At 36.2% G+C, this 20,669-nt stretch overlaps 1 protein-coding gene and 1 pseudogene across 1 annotated transcript; both read left to right on the plus strand.

The window, feature by feature from the left end:
• Positions 1-1,333: 1,333 nt before the first annotated feature.
• LOC126186132 (5S ribosomal RNA) lies at positions 1,334-1,451 on the plus strand (annotated as a pseudogene).
• A 16,894-nt stretch (positions 1,452-18,345) lies between these two features.
• LOC126184449 (uncharacterized) lies at positions 18,346-19,802 on the plus strand. The gene is made up of 4 exons (XM_049926840.1): positions 18,346-18,744; positions 18,832-18,904; positions 19,379-19,628; positions 19,736-19,802. The coding sequence occupies exons 1-4, from the start codon at positions 18,346-18,348 to the stop codon at positions 19,800-19,802; spliced, it is 789 nt and encodes a 262-aa protein (XP_049782797.1).
• The last annotated feature ends 867 nt before the right edge of the window (positions 19,803-20,669 follow it).

The following is a 20,669-nucleotide window of genomic DNA, read 5'->3' on the forward strand; positions in this document are numbered from 1 at the left end:
ATTAATGAGAATCTAAAGGAGGTATTTGATAATAAATAAATGACATTATCAAAAATGATATAACAGTGCTTCTTGAGTTGTTTCTTGTCTGTAGATCAATAAGAATTCAAGAAATTGTATAAAAAGAAGACTTACTGCAACACCACTTGCTTCTTGTAAAGTCATATGTCAATTAATTTCAATGCATAAAGTCAGTTGATAATATGAACAAGCACCTGAAATATATCGCTGAGCATATAAAGTGATGTGACATTTTGCAGTAAATCCTTAATTTTCTGAAATTATCTCACTAATTTCTGTTTTTTGAAGTGAATTCATGCTTTTTGGGGTCCTCCTACTTCCATAAACTTTCCTGCTGGCAAATGTTCCATATAGAGGTGTACTCCAACCACATATGTAACAAAATAAAACGCTTTATTTGAGTTTAATAATTTTATACAGCATGTTACTCAGACTGATTACAGGAGTTACATAGCAAAGCATAGAAATAAAAATGGTAGAAAAATGGAAATACAGGGCTAACAAGCATCTAAATAAACATATAGGACATTTTTAAAACAGCACAAATGATTTATTGCCAGATTAAATATTCAGTTTGGGTGCCATGAACACTGATGCTTGGATTGATTTGAAAATGCGTATGCAGAGTGCACAGAACAGATACGAGTTTTTCTACCTATTTAGGGGCACAGGCTTCTACCACATGTGTCTTCATGCTATTTGACATTGTTGGTATGCCTGGTACACTGCATTTATCAAAGTTACCAACAGAAAAGTATCCACTGGCTTGACAGCAGAGCATGAAGGCAACTGAACAATGCCACCATGTTCTGTACACCATTTTGGGTATGTTTCATTCAGAATTTACAATGGTGCTGACCAGCTCATAGAGCTTAGTCCTAGTGAGACACAGAGGTGAGCATTGCCTTGATTTCACCCACACAATTGATTAACAGTCATTGGTCCGATACACTGCCCAGCCTGGTGTGAATTTTAAGTGATTTTCCACACCTGTTTAGGAAAATGCTGAACTGGTCACCAGTCTCCACCCTGAATATACAATTCACAAACAGTTAAAATATGGTAACACACAGAACAAAGTTTATATGATTTACTGTCAGACGGCAATGTCTAGTTTCCACCCTTAGATTAACTGGTAACTATGATGATGGGACAGGCATATAGCTACAAAGTTAAAATAAAATTTAAAGATATTTTATGGTGTAATTAGAAGTCTATATTCAAGAACTGTTGGCAGAATGTCTTTTAGGAAACACTTGTACATGTTGCCAGTTAGTATAATTTAAATAAAACATTGTTCAGTGACAAAATCGGCAATGGCCTTACCGTAGTGGATACACCGGTTCCCATGAGATCACCGAAGTTAAGAGCTGTCGGGCATGGTCGTCACTTGTATGGGTGACCATCTAGGCCACCATGCGCTGTTGCCATTTTTTGGGGTGTACTCAGCCTCGTGATGCCAACTGAGGAGCTACTTGACAGAATAGTAGCGGCTTCGGTCAAGAATACCATCATAACGACCGGGAGAGTTGTGTGCTGACCACACGCCCCTCCATATCCACATTCTCAATTGAGGATGACACGGTGGTCAGATGGTCCCGATGGGCCACTTGTGGCCTGAGATGGAGGTTTTTTTTTCCTCCCCAGTGACGAAATCACAGAAGATTTCAAACCACACATACTCTATTTAGGAATAGGTTGCTTCTGAATCTCAGTAAATAAAAAGGATACAGATCATCCCTATACATCGAATTAATTGTCCCTTTGGGAACTATTATTTGTTGTAAACCTTGTTACAGTACCTAGAGCTGTTTATGGAATATACAGGGTGCTGAAGTTACATAGTTCCCACAGTGTGTATATAACTGTGTACATTTCTAATGCATGGTATACAAACATTTCTTACACTACTTGGAATCTGATCAGTGTTTTAAGAGTCCTTATACTTCAGTGATGTAATGGATGATGCATCACCTATGATTCTCTTTTAAATCCATTCTATAATAAATTTATGTGCTTGGTTTTGAGGTAGAAATTTTGATTTAGTGTACTCGTATTTGACAAGAAATAATCACTGGAGATTTTCCATATTTCTGGGACTGCAGTGAAATCTGTTTGTCTCTTTTCAATTATTTGATTCCTGATCCTTTTTCACTCTGTGACTTTACATTGTCTTATCAAAATTTCTCTTTCTCATAACTTGTCAGTGAATATTTTTGACACTTTAAAGTATTGTCTACAGTGAACTACAGCAGGTTGCTTTTGTTTACACAATAAGTTTTTACAATTCCTTCTGTCTCCTGTATGGTACTTTGATACTTTCTATGATCCACACTGGCTGTCAACCACTACTAACATTGTGTAATTTGTTTTCAACTGGAAATGAATCCTAAAAAAATGTGACACTTTTAAGTAAAACTACATTATATTCATCCTTTTCCCTATGTACATTGCATTCCTCATGCTGCTGATGCTAGTTCATGAGTTGCTAGAATAATTCCACAGTTTGCTGGGATGGTGCATGTGATTTTTTTTTTATACTGTTCATTTCTATGTTAATACTTTGCAGTACTAAGTTTTCAGTGGCTCATGATCTGATAACCCATTGGCAGTTGCTTTCTCAGTAAACCTGTTGACTAACACAACATCACAGAAAATGTTTTCTATGAGTGTACTGAGGTATCCTTGATGGAAAATTTAAAGTGGGAGACAAATTTAATGAGGAACAATGGTGCTCAGAGATTTCTTCTCTACAGAGTGCCCCAAGAAGTCAATATTAGATGTTTTCCACATACAAGTATATTAACACATTCTCTTATCAAAAGTATCATGACACCTCTACATAATCTAGAGTTGACCACTAGATGTCATGAATGGCAGGCTCACCAATATAAAAGGAGGTGAGGACTATTGTGTTGTTGGTAGAGAAACAGTAGCAGCAGAATGGGTGGTCAGGACAGACCAGATATGTCCAATATGGACTGGTGACCTATGTAACAGATCCATCAAGAACATTTCCACTGTTCTTAAGCTGCCCATGTCAACTGATGAAGTTCTGATTGTGAACTGTAAATCTGAAGGAACAACCATAGCTAAACCAGTGCAGGCAAATCTTGAGTTACAAAGAGCTACCAGCATTCCAGCTAGAACAATAATTGTGTGGAGGGAGTTAAAAAGATTGTGGTACAAAGGTCAAGCAGCTCTTCATAAGCAACACATTTTTGTAATAAATGCTAAGTGACACTTGATGTGGCATAAAAATGATGTCATTGGATGTTGGATGACTGGAAATGAATGATTTGGATTGATGAATTGTGCTATACCATGTGGCAATCTAATGGATGAATTTGGGTTTTGTGAATTCCTGGAGAATGTTGTGTTCATTCCCATTGAAGTATGGGGTAGGTGGTGTTACTTTATGGGGTAGGTTTCGTGGTTAATATGTGGTCCCAGTATTGTGCTTAATAAAATGATAAATGCAGAGGATATGAACACATTTTACAGCATTGTGCATTGCACACTGTAGAGCACCAGTTCATAGAGGATAATTGTTTGTATCAGCTTGCCAATTCACCATATCATAAAGCAGCATCTATGAGGCAATGCTTTGTGGAAATCAACATTTCTCAAATCAACTGGCCTACCATGAGTCCCAACTTGAACCCAATGGAACACCTTTGGAATGAGTTAGAACACTGACTTCGCTCCAGACCCCAGCATCCAGTATCCCCACCTTGTTCTGGTTTTGGCTCTTCAGCAAGAGTAGGTGGTCATTCCTCCACTAACAATCAGACACCTCATCAAAACTATCCCCATCAGAGTTCAAGCTGGAATGAAGGTGTAGTGTTAACACACCCCTTGTTAATGTTCACTAATGGATACCCAGATACTTTTGATTAGATAGTGAATATTACATAAAAATGCAGATGAATAAACTATCAGGTTTCTTTGAAAAAGTTTCTCAAGTTGAGAATTGGAAATCAGTAAATTGCAGTTACTAAAAAATTATTTTAGTTAATTCAAATATTGCTACATTTGACTCAAACATTTGGTTACTACAATGTTTTAATACTTGATTCTGTCAAAAAGGGAAGTTATCTTTGCAATAGGTGGTACCTCCTCCAGTTTATGACAAAGGACCAAGAAGTTTCACTCTGAAGATGATTTTCTGAGAAGCACACTACAATTAAGTTGGTATCTATTTTAAACTTTCTGTCTTTTTCTTTTAGTCTCCTTAACTTTGTATGCATTGTTGTACTTTGTCTCTGTGCATTGAATTAATTTCTTTAATTACAGAGTCTCCAAGTATACACCCAAGTTGTTGTATACCTGAAAGCACTCTGTCTTCAGGCCACAAGTGGCCCATCGGGACCATCCGACCACCGTGTCATCTTCAGCTGAGGATGCGGATAGGAGGGGCGTGTGGTCAGCACACCACTCTCCCGGTCATTATGATAGTTTTCTTTGACCGGAGCCACTACTATTCAGTTGAGTAGCTCCTCAGTTGGCATCACGAGGCTGAGTGCACCCAAAAAATGGCAACAGCTGATGGCGGCCCAGATGGTCACCCATCCAAGTACCAGCCACGCCCAACAGCGCTTAATTTAGGTGATCTGACAGGAACCGGTTTGTATACCTGAAATCACAACATTAATTAACCATGCTGAGAAAACCTAAGAGATCATATAGAAACCTCAGTTAACAAAGGATACCTCTTAGCAGGATTCACCATAAAATACATATGTAACTGTCTTAACCAGTGCTGTCAAACCTTTCTGGCACACCCTTTCCATGATCTTAGTCAATAATTTAGTCTCACTAGGGATCAGATTAAATGTGCAGAGTTCAAATTTACTAAACCAGTACAAAAAGTTTTCATGCAAAATATATGCTTTGCACATGCTGAAACTGACTATATAATATTCAGTCAGTCTTATTTATATTGATTAGCTTTGTGATTGTAATGGAAACTTGTTACTATAGTTTGGTAAGGTCTGCTGGACTATAAAAAAATCACACATTTTGTCTGCAATAACTGCAGACATATGCAGTTCAACAACTTGCTGCTATAACTTCGGATAAGATCTGGTGGACTAACAAAAGTAAATAACTAAATAAATCTCTCTCACATTTCCTGCACTGTAATGGCCGCAAACATTTTGTAGTTCAATAAGTTCAGTTAACAAATACAGGTAGAATTAATATTAATCCTTCTAAATTGGAATAACTGTGAATAAGGTAACATCGTTACTCCTTCAAATATTAACACTGCTTGAAATATTAAAGTATTTGGTATGTAACAGAGTGAGAATGGAGCATTATTTTTCATACCAAAATAGTTACCATACAGTAAGGCATTTATCAAGGCATAACATTTTACTGTAATTGTTTCACCACATGTAATTTATACTGCAAAACAATTTGCTCTCTTGATATTAAATTTACATCTACATTTACATGACTACTACGCAACTGAAACTTAAGTGCCTGGCACAGAATTCATCAAACCACCTTCACAACATTTCTCTGTCATTCCACTCCCAAACAGCAATCAAGAAAAACAAACACTTAAATCTTTCTGTGTGAGCTCTGGTTTCTCTTGCTATGATGGGTGTCAACAAAATATTTTCATATTTGAAGGAGAAATTTAGTGATTTAAATGTTGTGAAACGATTTTGCCACAGCAAAAACTGCCTTTGTTTTAAAGATTGCCACCCCAGCCATATTTGTGATACTCTTTCCCCTGTTTCATGATAATACATTTTTTGAACTTTTATGGTATCTTCTGTCAATCCTATCTGGTAAGGATCTCATACCATGTAGCAGTACTCCAAAAGAGGATGGTAAAGCATCATGCAGGCAGCATCTTTAGTAAATTTGCTGCATCTTTTAAGTTATCTGCCAATAAAACACAGTCTTTGTTTCATCTTCCCTACAACATTTTCTATGCAACTGTTCCATTTTAGGTTGTTCGTAATTGTAATTCCTAGGTATTAAATTAAATTTACAACCTTTATATTTGTGTGATTTATCATGTAACCAAAATTTAGTGGGTGCCTTTTAGTATTCATGTGGGTAACCACATACTTTTCATCATTTAGAACCAAGCAAATTTATCTTACATGGCAGGAGTTGTTATACACTACCACAGTTTTGAGGTCTTAGGCCTATCACCAGGTGTATCTGAAATCTAAAGTAACACAAAATTTGTAACCTATTCATTTAAGCAATTAAAAATTTAAAAAAATAAAAATTATAATCTAAAATATCAGACAAAATCATTAAAAATAGCCTAACAAGCAATAGTAAAACATCATGTCTGTATCAGAACAACTAGTAAGCAAACATTTACTGTAGGCCAACCATCATCATTACATCCCAAATTTGGCTACAAAGAACCCCAGCTTTCAAGCACAGCCAGGGAAAATGCCTCAGGTCCCAAGTTTGACTCCAAAAATGCATGCAGCCTACAAAAATAAAACCATCATAGGGAATTAGGTGGAAGTCATGCACTAGACCAAAGTTAAACTAAGTGACAACCCTGTGCTGGAGAAAGTGCAAATCAACTTTAAACCTGAAAGGGCAAACCACAAGAAAATAATGGTAACATTTGAGACCAACACCTATCAAATGCTGATATAGTGCACCTGTGTGACTCATGTGGCTATGGCAAGAGGACTGAACAGTAACACTGTGGGCGATATTCATGGTAAACACCATGAACGTGACCCATAACTGGGCATGGAGAGGAACAAAAGTACAAGTAAATATGATTGCTGAAAAAACAATACGGAAGAAATATAGGTAATAATCAAAAGTAACAGCAGTCCAGATGAGAGATGTTTGCCTTAATGGGCAAATAGGAAAAAGCAGCATGACTAGTGATTCATTGATGTCTTAGCTTGTGACTGAGTTACCACATTAATATAAAGTCTAAGATATCTGTAGCTCATACCATTACATAAATTATTTAGACTTAATTTCACAATGCTGTAGCTTTTATTAAAATGTAAGATGTTTTATTTACAGCCATGTTGAATTTTTTACACACCAATTCATTAAGAGTACATCATAAGCCAGGCACTGTTTTTTTTACAACTATCCATGAAACCAAGATGTAGGAACCTGACAATCACTTAATACTCAAACCAACATATGCCATCAAAAGGAACATGAAATGTTTGTGAAGATACAAATTTTTTCTTTGAGTCACTTGATATCAGCATTACTTTATTCATTGTATCAGAAGTTATCTAGCTTCTCCTAATGTGAAACATCAGCTGATACTTGGCCAAAGAAAACTTTGAAGTAGAAACTTGGTTGATGGGAACCCTCCTGGACCTTAGCCAGTGTATTTCTCAGCAAAATGTTTGTATACATCAGGGATTATAATATTTTAATGTGAATCCTTTCTAATTTTCAGATCTGAAAGGATTTTTCTTATTTCTAGAACTCTGTAACAAGCCAATCAGGCTTCTGGAATGTGTGAAGAAGACATTTTTGGATTCATTCTCTATAATACTGCAGGATAGATGCTTTGTGGCAAGATGTTTCTCCCTCCTCACTCTATCCCATCTAAGCAACAACTTTTTTAATATGATTTTGTACAAATGATGGGTTTATGTGACTAGTATGACATGAGACCCCAAATGCTTCAAGGAAACAGGCCTGATGCTTATTCTTTTCTGTCAAGAAATATAAAAGTAAAGCAAATATTTCATGGAATCTCTCCACCTATGTAACATACTTCCATCTGTGTAACAATGTTCAGACAGTGAAAAACAAATTTTGCCTTGTACCTTTAACAATGTCTGTCAATGTCATTACAAACTGTGGATTCAAGCTTGTTGTCTTTTAATTTGTTAGCCCTCTAATAAAAGACTCATAGGATCTTAGGAGATCCCTGGACACATTTATAGGGTACATAAACTTCATGCCTTTTATTAGGCTGCTGTTACTGCTTCAGCTATAAGATATCTACATCTATCTACATTTATACTCCACAAGCCACCAAACAGTGTGTGGTGGAGGGCACTTTATTTGCCACTGTCATTACCTTCCTTTCCTGTTCCAGTCACGTATGGTTCGCGGTAAGAACGACTGCCGGAAAGCCTCTGTGCGCCCTCGAATCTCTCTAATTCAAAAATTTTTAAAAATATTTGTCAAATTACTCTGCATTCCTTCACTTTTCCATTGTTGAGTGGCTTTCATGCCTCAATAATACAGGTAGATGTGCCATAGGTGGAACCACAAAAGAAGGGTTTCTACAAAAAGCCCAGATATGATTACTGAAGAGTTGCAGTGGCCTTTTCAGTAGTTGCAAAGGCAACAATGTGGACAGCCTTGCCATGTTGGTAATGCAAACAGCTGAAACTATGGGTAAACTACAGAACCAGAGGAGGCTGAGAATTTCAAAGGAAACATTAGGCAATGATTCAAGAAAACAGAGGAAAGGAATACAATAGAAGATAAATAAATGTCGTGTGGCTAGGGCCTCCTGTTGGGTAGACCGTTTGCCTAGTGCAAGTCTTTTGACTTGCGTGTCAATGGGGATGAAATGATGATGATTAGGACAACACAACACCCAGTCCCTGAGCGTAGAAAATCTCTGACCCAGCCGGGAATTGAACCTAGACTGCTAGGTATGACATTCCGTTGCGCTGACCACTCAGCTACCAGGGGCGGACAAAGTAGAAGATGAACAGGTAGCTTTTCTGTGATAAAATAGTGAAGGCAGCAGATAATCAAATAGGCAAAAAGACAAACCTCAGAACAAAACATTGGATAACTCATGAGATACTGAATTTATCTGTCAAAAGGAGGAAGTATAACAATACAGAAAATGAAACAGAAAAAAGTTTATAAAGATACCTAAATGTGAGATCGACAGAAATTTCAAACTGGCTAAGCAGGAATGACTAGATGAAAAACACAAAACTGTGGAATCATCTTTGACTTGGGAAACAATAGGTGCTGACTACAGGAAAATTAAAGAGCTATTTGGGGGAAAAAACAGAAGCACCTGTATGTATATTAAGAGTGCAGATGGCCAACCAGTACTAAGCAGAGAAGGAAAGGCTGAAAGGTGGAAGGAATACACAGAAGAGCTATACAAGGGAAATGAACTTGAAGATAATTTTATGGAAAAGTAAAAGGAAGTAGGTGCCTCTGGAGTAGGTGACACTTCCTCCGAAATATTGAGATCTATGGCAGAAAATATAATGCTTAAACTGTACCATCTGGAATACAAGATATACAAGACAAAAGAAATATGCTCAGATTTCAAGAAGAATGTAGTAATTTCAATTCCAAAGAGGGCAGGTGCAGATAGCATAAATATTATTGAACTGTTGGTTTAATGTCCCATGTCTGAAAAATACTGACAAATTATATACAGAAGAATGGAAAAACTGGTAAAACCGACTTCTAGGCAGTTCAGTTCATATGAGAGGTGATGCTGGCCCTCTGAAATGTTAGAAGATGGGTCGAAGAAAATTAAACCTACATTTACAGGATGTGTAGATTTAGAGAAAGCTTTTGTAAAAGTTGATTAACTGCATTCTTTGAAATTCAGAAGATAGCAAGGACAAAATGCAGATAGTGTTACATAACAGGTGAAACTGTGTACCTGAAACTGAGTTATCCGCAAATACATAAAGCTATTAGCCTCTGCATGGGTAATTTGTACTGATATTTAATTTTGTACATTTATTTAATAATACAATTATAGATTAATAATTTAGAGGAATTTTAATAACATAATATGTAATGGGCAAGAAAGAATGAAGCAGTTGTTTTGATGAACAATTGCTATTGTGGTTCATGCAGTGTGTTAAAATAAAAATAAGAATAGCAAGAAAATAGAATAGTATGTGACAGGAATAACTCTGAACAGATTTGTGTAATGTATTGGCTTGAAGTACTGGAATATTGTGAAATGTGTTTATAAACAAATGATGGACAGATATATGGATATTAATTTGACTAGAGTAGTGTATCATATCACAGAACTCAGAACAGAGATGCAAGACAAAAAATAATCCTCTGGTAAAACAAACTGTTCTTTGTTGGATCTTCTCTGTCTCTTTTATTAGTCCTACCTGATAACAAAAATACCTTTGACTGTAAAGCAAGTCTTGCATCTTGATTTAAAGTAAATCACATATGTTTATAAACTGGCTGTGTCAAAATCTTAATCTTAACCCAATGAAATATCTTCCTTATGAACTAGAACATAAGTTGCATTCCAGATGAATGCATCAGGAACCATGCTTCAGGAATGATGAAAGGAATTTTACTTTCCCCAGATAGTAAACACCTTAAATTTAGGATGCTCTTAACTAACAAATGAACAGCATTGTGTGTTCGTAGAGGCATTTGGCTACATAGTTATTGAATTATTAATTACAAGTGTCTCTCTACCTCACATTTCATTCATAAGTGTTTTAACTCCTGTTACATGTTTTATTTATGGTTTATTTCCTATGTCACAGCCATAAAAATGAAAATCTTGTTCCCTGGAAACACTGCCACATATAACTTTTACATTTTCCCATCACCTTGGACTGCCCAGCATACCACATTCAAAGTTACAAAACATTACTATTATCACTGCTACATTTTGAAGTATTTTTCTCCTGAATACATCTGGCCAATATCTATTCAAAGAGCTAGTTTTACTCTGTAGCTTCTTAGTAACAGATAATGTATTTTTACCTTCTCAGTGCACACAGTTCTTTTAGAGGTGTAGAAGTAGATGATCATCATTTTGATCTTATGGCTTAGTGATCCATCTCATACAAAAATCATTTGTCTCCAATTTTTGAACCCCGCAGGAAATCTCTGTATGTCTGCAGAGAGAAACTTCATAGTAATGGTCATGCCATGTCAAGAGTAGCTGTATGATATCACCTTTGTTGACATTATCCATATTGTTTTACAGGTTTAATTTAATTTATTATTTATTTGTTCTTAGGTCATTGCATACAACAGTATCAGTCATGTCAGATACATAACAGAAATAATATATGCATATATGAAACATTAACAAAGCAGGATAGGATTAAGTGAGGTTAGGGCAGGAAGTTGGCCATGGCATAATCAAAGGAATCATCCCAGCATTCACCTTAGCAGCTGACAATGAAGTCAAAGGGTGCACAAATTTTTCTTTATTGTTATCGCTTTATGTCGTTGTACTTGGTCCAAAACTTTTGAACTGAGTGTATTTATATGTGAAATGAAATTATGGAAGGTCCATAAAATACCAACCTGTGGTTTCCTTAACCTTTTGACTGGAAATTTCTTTTCTTGTGGGAGTAATTAGACGCCAAATCTGGTGAATATGGTAGGTCTTGTTTTGGAATCCAGGCCTCTTCTCACAACTTTTTCCACTCAGGTTGTCCACCTGACTTGTATAATGCTTACCAGTTACTGTTTTATCCTTTGAAATGCAATCATCATTAGGAATTTGTTTTGAGTCACAGGAAACACTGAGTATAACATTCCCAACAACTGAAAATAATATGCCATTTTTCATGCAAGGCCACAAGCTTCTACCCACTGCTTTGATTGCTGTTTCATTTTGGGCATAAACTAGTGAATCTCATCCACAGTAACACATCAGTGCAAATATCAGTTGTATTCTTTTTCAAATGAACATAATATTGGCATTAAAGAATTCTTTGAGATGCCTGGGGAGTATATTAGCATTTACAAGTTTTCTGTAGTTAAACATACTATTCTGTCCTGTGGTTAAGTCATGTGTAATGACATAGTGTGGACAACACAAAATACACTATGTACAGTGTATACTATACTATACTATACTATTATATTATAGCTTATTGCATTAATTTTTAGAAACTATACTGGTGTAACTAGAATGAAATTTTCACTCTACAGCGGAGTGTGCACTGATATGAAACTTCCTGGCAGATTAAAACTGTGTGCTGGTCCGAGACTCGAACTCGAGACCTTTGCCTTTGAAGTTTGGAATGTAGGAGAAAAGGTACTGGTGGAATTAAAGCTGTGAGGATGGAGTGTGAGTCGTGCTTGGGTAGCTCAGTTGGTAGAGCACTTGCCCGCGATAGGCAAAGGTCCCGAGTTCGAGTCTCGGTCTGGCACACAGTTTTAATCTGCCAGGAAGTTTCTTTACCCTGATGTAATTTTGTAGGCTGCCATTCTTAAAATGTATACTACAATGTATTGACATTAGTTTATTTTATTATTATGTATGTACTAATACATCCTGTATGATGAAGCCAATATCATTGTAAAATGATCTATAGTGAATAAAATTCTTGATTCTTGATGGGAAATTAATTTTCACAGTTTCGTCTGGTCAGCATTCAATGAATTTGGTACCTATATTCTTCAAAGCTCACCTTAGTTATTGGTTCAATAGAAAGGTACCTTTCTCTACATGTCTACAATATGTCTACAATACTAGCTGTTCTGTACCTTTATAATTGTCAATTTCCTATTACGCTATTGCATACATTCTTGCACTTTAATTGTGTGGTTGTAATTATGGGAGGTATTCCCCCTGGACCATTCTCAGAATTTCAAGAGAAGAATGAAAATTTTGAATTTACGCTAATGGTAGGTCCTTGATGGGACATAAAGAATGAAAGGAGCAAAGGTAAGAACTAAGCAAATATTTGAATATAGAGTCATTGACAGCCACATTAACAAGACTAGGACATTGCCAGCATTTTGATGAATCCTTCTTCAGAGCTATACAATGCACACACATATACTCCAATACAACAGCATGCCTACACTGTGCCATCATCGCAGTCCGAATGGGATGGGGTATTGGGTTGAGAGTAGATGGTGACAGTAGACCGGAGTTGAGTTGCAGGAGGGAGGCTTGGGGCAGTGTGGCTGACAGACGGAAAGGATAGGCAGCATATAAACAGGATAAGAACATGTTCAGATTCTTTATGGGTCATTCAGCATTTGTACTTTGTCAGTACATTTGCTTATTAATATTACAACACATACATATTTACAACATTTACATTGCTGTATTTGGCATTTCTAAAAAAATTTGTGAAGAATAAGATGGGTTTGCTAGCAAAAAGCCATGGAGTATTTCTGTAAATGATTTGATGAACATGCTTGTGATATGTTTATGCAGTGTGTTATATATTTTGATTGCATTGTAGATATGACTATCATTTGTTGCTGCTGGTCTGTTTTATGACAAGAGCAGAGTAGTACTCGTTTTTGTATGATAATCATGTCTCTGTTTTGTTACAGCTAAATTTGGTAATTCAGCGAGTATGTAATTAACACTTTCTGGAATGTATACATTAATTACAGTTAAAATCTAATACTTAGTGAACAAAGGCTTGCAATTAGTTCTGCTGTCTACCCTTGCCATTAGTCTAATTGTGTTCTTCTGATTTGCAAGAATTGCTTTTTTTTTTGTTGTTTCTCCAGAGTGTTAATCCATATTTTAGAATAGAACAAAATCAGGCAAAATATAATGTCCTTACATATTCAAAACTGACATGTGACACCAGCCTCTTCAGCAAATATATTACTCTTGAAAAAGTAACTGTTACTTTTTCTACCTGGATGCTCCATGTTAATCTGTTGTTAGTTGTAATACCTAAAAAAAATTAAGTTTTGTTTTTCTATTTTTACAGTCTTTGATAGACTGAACCACATATTCTGCATCTTATTTGCATGTAATAGTAAACCAATTGCACTGAAACTGGATGCTGCATTTTCTTTTACCAAATTAATTCTTTTAACAAGGTCATTAAATACATAGTTACAGGCAGAAAAGTAGTATAATCTGGTTACATATATGTCTTTACATGTGTATCACATGGTAAGTCATTTATTTCTACCAGGAACAGACAAGGTCCTTATTTTGAGCCATGTGGCACTCCATGTTTGTTAACTGACCTCCTAAACTCACCATCTGCTTTCTTTTATTGAGGTATAATTTCATTAGTTTTAGGCTTTTGCCACAAATTATATAGTATTCTAGTTTGGAGAGCAAAACATGGTGGTCAACTCAATTGAAGGGCTTACTCAGATGATAGAAGGTTACGTGTGTATGATTATGGTTCTCAAATGCTGCTAAAATATGTCTAACTAAGAGTTCTACAGCTTGTGTATATAATATTTCCAAACTGTGATGTAATTATCATCTTGTTCAGGTCTAGATACTCATACATTTGTTTATAATTGTATATGATGCTATGAACATATCAATAGAATAAGTTGGAGTTTGTGTATGGAATGATGTGGATTCTCAGTGGTCACATGTAAAATACGTTCTTAAGTTATATTGTACGTTGTTCTCCTATTATAAAGTTTCTGTTCCTATTTGATGCAGATCGTGTTAATGTTTGCAAGTGGTTCCACGTGTGGGCTGGTAGATTGATTTGTAGGTCACACCTGTTGCAACATGTTACATAGATTTTATCTCAGTGTTGATAAGAAATGACTGCAAAGTTGAAATTGGCCAATAGCAAGTAAACTGGAAATTGTACAGCCAATAATGGACTATGTTTCTTTCTGAAAAAAATGTCTCAAGTCTGTGGATCTGCATGCAAAATTTTTGTCATGGTTCTGGCTGCAGGATCCTTTAAATCACGTTATCTCACTCACCTCAGTCTCCATTAAGTCCTGGTACAGACCCACCTCCATCCTTGCCCTGTGATCCTGACTTCATTCATCCTGCACTTACATTCTTTCCTCCATGGTCTTCCACTTCCTCTGTTTCAGGTACAGCTCATGATTTTCATACTGTGGATGGCTGTGACATTTATTAATTGAAACTAACCTCGACCTCAGGCTACGCTACAGTCCGTCACCACAACCAAGATTTTGGAGGGGAGAGGGAATGGCACACAGTAGCCAAAAGGTTATATAGTTTATCTTAGTTTTGTTTCATGATCAACTGCTAAATAACACCAAAAGCTAACTCCAAGATAAGATCTATAAGTAGCATATTTATCTGCCAATGTTGCATTTCCTGACACTTCATCACAATAAATCAAGTAAAAGATGTGTTTTGGAGATATCTTTAATGCTGTGTATGTTAGCTTCACTGCATGCTGAATATTTTTCATGTTTTCGGTTCTAAACTTGAGAGATTTAATGTTTTGTGTGTGTTCAGTTTAGAGTTCGCACAATGAAACAGGAATTTTTCTGTGATGTCAAGAGTCTTGTGCTGTGAGTGTGAGTTATGGATGAATAAATAAATAAACAGTGAATTGCAATTGTAGCAGCCAGAAAAGTAGAAAACAGTCTTGCAATTTGTTGGTCTATATTACCTGGCATGCTCACACATTGGAACAAACTCACTCCTGAGAGAGAGAGAGAGAGAGAGAGAGAGAGAGGCCTCTTATACGTACATAACATCTAGTATTACAGAACATACTAATATTAAATTAATAAAAAAGTCCCAGAACCTTTTAGAAAACATGAAGGTGAATAAAAACAATTTGGAAAAAGTAGGACATGAATGAGCAACTTTTGTCACCATACATCTGCGCCTCTCTCCACCCACGCTGTTGTAAGGTTTTGCGCATGTATGCCTCATATTACATGATTCCCTAAAGGCATTAATCATCAATATGTTGTTGAGTGACATTTAATTATAACTAATTGTTGTTGATACAACTTCAGTGTGCCATTGCCTTGAAATGGCATACTTCTATAACACATAGGCTATAATGACAGTGAAACATGAAAACTGGATTAACAGGGATATTTGGAATAGGGGCTTTGACTAGTGATGTAATGTTAATGACTACTGTGACATCAGTTTTTGGTGTGTATTTTCCCAGCTTGATTGTTAAGCTGGTGAAACTAACGAATGTAAGAGCAAAAATCTGGTAGTGGTGTCAGATTGGTATGCAACTTAGTTCATTTGAAAAAACTGCCACTGATAGCATCTTTTAGTCCCATTTTGTTTATGGCATTTGTCACATATTTCCTGCATCACTGGTCAAAGTGATGATAACATAATATCATATATTCATCTTTATCCAAAAAATTATTTAAACACTAGTATGACATTGCTTGTTCCTTTCATACACAAATCATACTAATAATAAGATGTTTTTGTAAGACCGTCAAGCTGCTGGTGTATTGAAACGGAATATGTTCACAGGATATAAGCTACAATATAAACCTCATCAAATGTGGGCTTCAATTGATTAAGGTGAAATCTAATGTGACATCTCCCACATTCTCCTTGTGATGTTGACATGACACAGAGATGATGCTGGGTGACTAAGCTGAAGGTACTGAGCCTTGAGGAGGCCCATAAGAGCTATGCCCAAAACCTCTACTACATAGAGCTAACTGACATTTCAAGGTGTAGCCTTGAGGCTAGCTGCTACCTGTTCAAAAAACATTAATCAACATAAACAGTTCCAAAAATGTTCACTGTTGTTATGTAAACTTGTTGGAAAGTATATGAAATGCATCCTGATAATTTAACATCCGTAATCCATTACTAATACATGTATTTTAAATATATATATTTTGGGGGAGCTCCTCCTCAGAGCCTTTAACTATAAGCCATGCCTGCTCTGTTCTATCAACTGTTCCCAATCCATTCCTATGGTCAATAAACAACAAAATCTCACCAGTCTGAATCATTTGCGATCTTTTAAAAGTGTTTGACTATGTAGATCATAAAATTTTAGTTAGAAATTCAGAGCAGTATGGTCTAAATGGAAAAGCAAGGTGCTAACAATGGCCAGAACAATGTTGAGAGGGCCGGCCACGATAGGGCTAGTGGAGACTGGAGGGTCAGCTATGAGAGCCCTGGTCAGAGAGCAGGTGTCAATGTTGACAGAACTGGCAAGAACAGGAGGGCCAGCCTTGACAAGGCCACTGATGAGAGGCTCAGTAAGTGATGTGTTCCTAAGTTCAAACCCATTCCATGCTTTCTGTGTAAATGAACACTGCCTCACACCAGCTGAAATTGCCCTGTATACCCCAGAAGGATTTGAATTAGCAAGCTCATATTGTAGAACCAAAAGTAGTCATGGAGGAGTCGCTATTGTTATAAAGAAAAACTCTAACATTGAATATATAGCACAAAAAGTCGATCATTTTTGCAAAGAGCAACTTTTTGAAATTGCTGCATTATTGCTTCCCAAACTTGAATTACTGATCATGTCTATTTATTGTACTCCTAGCTCTGATATTCATCAGTTTATTGACCAAATGGAGACTTTAAATAAGTACCTGCTGGTAAAATACAAACACCACAAGATAGCGTACATTGGTGACATTAATATAGACATACGACTAAAAACACCAACTGTCACCCACTTTCAAAACGTGTTAAGGTATAACAACTTGTACTGTATGAATAACAAGCCAACCAGATTAGAGGCCTGCCTAGATAACATAATCTCCAATTTGACAAAAGACGAGTGTCAGTACGGAGTGATAAATCCAGTATTATCAGACCATGACAGCCTGTGGCTAATGGTCAACTGTGAAAACTATCCTACTCAGCAACCTGAACAAATTAAGAGGATCAGATTATTATATCCTGACAACATTACAAAGTTAAGGCAAAAATTATCAGAACTTGGGTGGGACAGAGTATATAATTGTAATAACTATGATAATGCTTTTAACTTGTTCATGAACATACTAACATGCTTAGTTCAAAACTGCTGCCCACAAATAATCAAAAAGATGAAAATAGATGGTGCACCAAATAGAAAAAAAGAAGCACAACTGGTTAACTCCTGAACTGCATGACCTGAGAAACACACTAATTGCCCTACATAAAATGGCTAAAACTGGTAACCTAGAATCGAAGCAGAGGTATAAAGAAGCCAGGAAGAATTATAAGACTGAAATACAGACAGCAAAGCAGAGAGCCAATGATGCTTTCATTGAAAACTCCAACAACAAATGCAAAGCAGTCTGGCAGGTAATAAACAAAATAGCAGGGAAGCATAAAAACAGACAAGAAATTCCAATAGTGCCAGAAAAATTAAATGAATTTTTTGTTAACAGTACTAAGTTCGAAGATACTGGTACCTCTGCACCAGATGATGCAACTTCTGAAAGTTTTACCTACAACATTCCTGACATAAATTACTTATCCTTTAAATGGAAACAGGTGACCTGCCAAACTGTATACAAAGTCGTCACAAACCTACATGGCTCATACAGTGAAGATCTCTATGGCATCTCCAACACCATCTTGAAACAAATAATTGACATTGTTGCCCCTCTTACCTTTCTGATCAATAGTACTTTTACAGCTGAAAAATTTCCTGAGGTCCTGAAGGCTACTATTGTTATCCCAATCTACAAAAAATGAGAAAAAACAAACCTGGAAGTTACCGTCCAATATCCCTCATACCTATATTAATCAAGATAATAGAATGCTGCATTAAAACACAACTTTGCAATTACTTTGCTGAACAAAATCTTTTTTCCTCCTCACTCTTTGGTTTTAGGCCAGGATTGTCTACAATAAATGCAGTAGAAACTCTTGTGACAGACATACTTGATGGTTTCGAGAACAATTCCATCACTTGTGCTGTACTACTAGATCTGAGTAAAGCATTTGATACTATATCCCATGAAATACTAATAAATAAACTAGAGTGCTATGGTGTCAAAAATAACGAACTGGCGCTAATCAGATCATACCTGACAAACAGAACTCAAGTAATTATAGTAAATAGCCAGCAATCAAATGCCCTACCAGTTGTAAGAGGCGTGCCACAAGGCTCAGTGCTTGGACCTTTTCTCTTCCTGGTATACATGAATGACTTGCCTACTTTCATGCTTCACAAGTCAATAATATATGCTGATGACACAACCCTGATTACCTCAGACAACAAATTGGAGGAAGTGAAGAAAAACAAAAGTAATGCTTGAAAAGTCTGCCTTATGTCTCACAGTAACAAGCTGATACTCAACAGTAGCAAGACTGAAACTATGTATTTCTTCTTGCATAATCTACAGGAAAAATTAAATGAATCTGACTCTGTAAGACTTCTAGGAATCCATCTGGACCCAAAATTAACATGGAACACCCACACGGAACTGTTATGTAGCAGACTATCTAGAGTAGTCTTTTTGTTAAGGAAACTAGAAACATTAGTTAGCAGAAAACAACTTTTATCTTCTTATTATGCCTTCTTTGAATCTCACTTACAGTATGGAATAAAATTATGGGGCAACTCATCTGGTGCTCAGACAGTGTTCATGTGGCAGAAGAAAGCAATTAGAGCAATTACAGGTATTAGAAGCCAAGAATCATGTCGAAAGCACTTTAAGGAACTTAACATCTTAACATTACCTTCTCTGTGTATAAAAACGTGTCTTCTTTCCATAAAAGAACAAATACATACCTTACCCTCCAGAACAGATGTTCATTCACATGATACCAGATATAAAAACAATCTTGATGTAGACTTTACTAGGCTGTCTAAGGTCCAAAGTAGCTTTAAGCAAACAGGATTAAAATTATATAACAAGTTACCACCATCACTGAAAGACCTACAAGGTGATGCCTTCAGGAAGCAACTGCACAAATTGTTAGCTGATAAGTGTATCTATGATGTAAAGGAATTGAAATGTAGTAGAGAGTAACTATGACGTTAAGGAATTGGAATGTAGTAGAGAGTAACAATGATGTTAAGGAATTATAATGTTGAGAATAACTCTTTATCCTCATGTAATGTAAACTGAATAGTTTCCAAATTTTACATTCACTATCAAATGTAATGTCAAAACAGTCTATTTCAACAAATGTTGGCTAATGACAAGTAATAAATAAATAAATAAATAAATAAATAAATAGATGGTGTCACATTCAAGGGCTATAGCCATATAAGAGCCACTTCCATTGGAGATCATTGGGAACAACAATGGAGTGCCATATAACATGATAAACTTGCAAAAAAAACTCAATGGAAGGTGGCATAGCTTATCACACACAAATTCCCAGATGACCTGTCCAAATGCTGGTCCTGATCACGCCCAGATAGTCTGTAGAACTAAAGTGAGCAGACAGATGTCCTGAGGCACATGTGGAATTGTCTGACCTCAGAAGTGAATGGTCTGAGGCAATGATGGTTCCAGTGATTGAACAAACATGGTACACAGAAAGACAGGAATCACCCACTTGATTGCTGAAAGATCTGTACCCACAGACTGAAAAGTTACACAGGTCACATGAATATTCAAGAAAGGCAGTAGGAGTAATCCACTAAATTACAGGACCATATCATTAATGTCAATTTGCAGCAGAATTTTGGTACATATATTATGTTCAAACATAACAAATTACCTTGAAGTGAATGGTCTATTGACACACAGTCAACATGGATTTAGAAAACATCATTCTTGTGAAACACAATTAGCTCTTTACTCACACAAAATGTTGAGGGATTTCATAATGATTCCATATTTCTAGATTGCCAGAAGGCTATTGACGCTATACCTAACAAGCAGCTTGTTGTCAAATTGTATGCTTATGGAATATCAGCTCCATTTTGTGACTGGATTAATGATTTCATGTCACAGACATCACAGTTCATAGTAACTGATGGAAAGTCTTCGAGTAAAACAGAAGTGATTCCTGGCATTCCCTAACGTAATGTTATAGGCCCTCTGCTGTTACTATT

Source organism: Schistocerca cancellata, chromosome 4 (assembly GCF_023864275.1).
Source record: "Schistocerca cancellata isolate TAMUIC-IGC-003103 chromosome 4, iqSchCanc2.1, whole genome shotgun sequence".
In the NCBI taxonomy this organism is placed as follows: domain Eukaryota; kingdom Metazoa; phylum Arthropoda; class Insecta; order Orthoptera; family Acrididae; genus Schistocerca; species Schistocerca cancellata.

Coding starts and splice junctions, on each gene's coding strand:
- LOC126184449 (XM_049926840.1), top strand. CDS start 18,346: ATGAGAAAAAACAAACCTGGAAGTTACCGTCCAATATCCCTCATACCT. Junction 18,745..18,831: donor AATCAAATGCCCTACCAGTT/GTAAGAGGCGTG, acceptor ATGCTTCACAAG/TCAATAATATATGCTGATGA. Junction 19,629..19,735: donor GAATTGAAATGTAGTAGAGA/GTAACTATGACG, acceptor TAAACTGAATAG/TTTCCAAATTTTACATTCAC.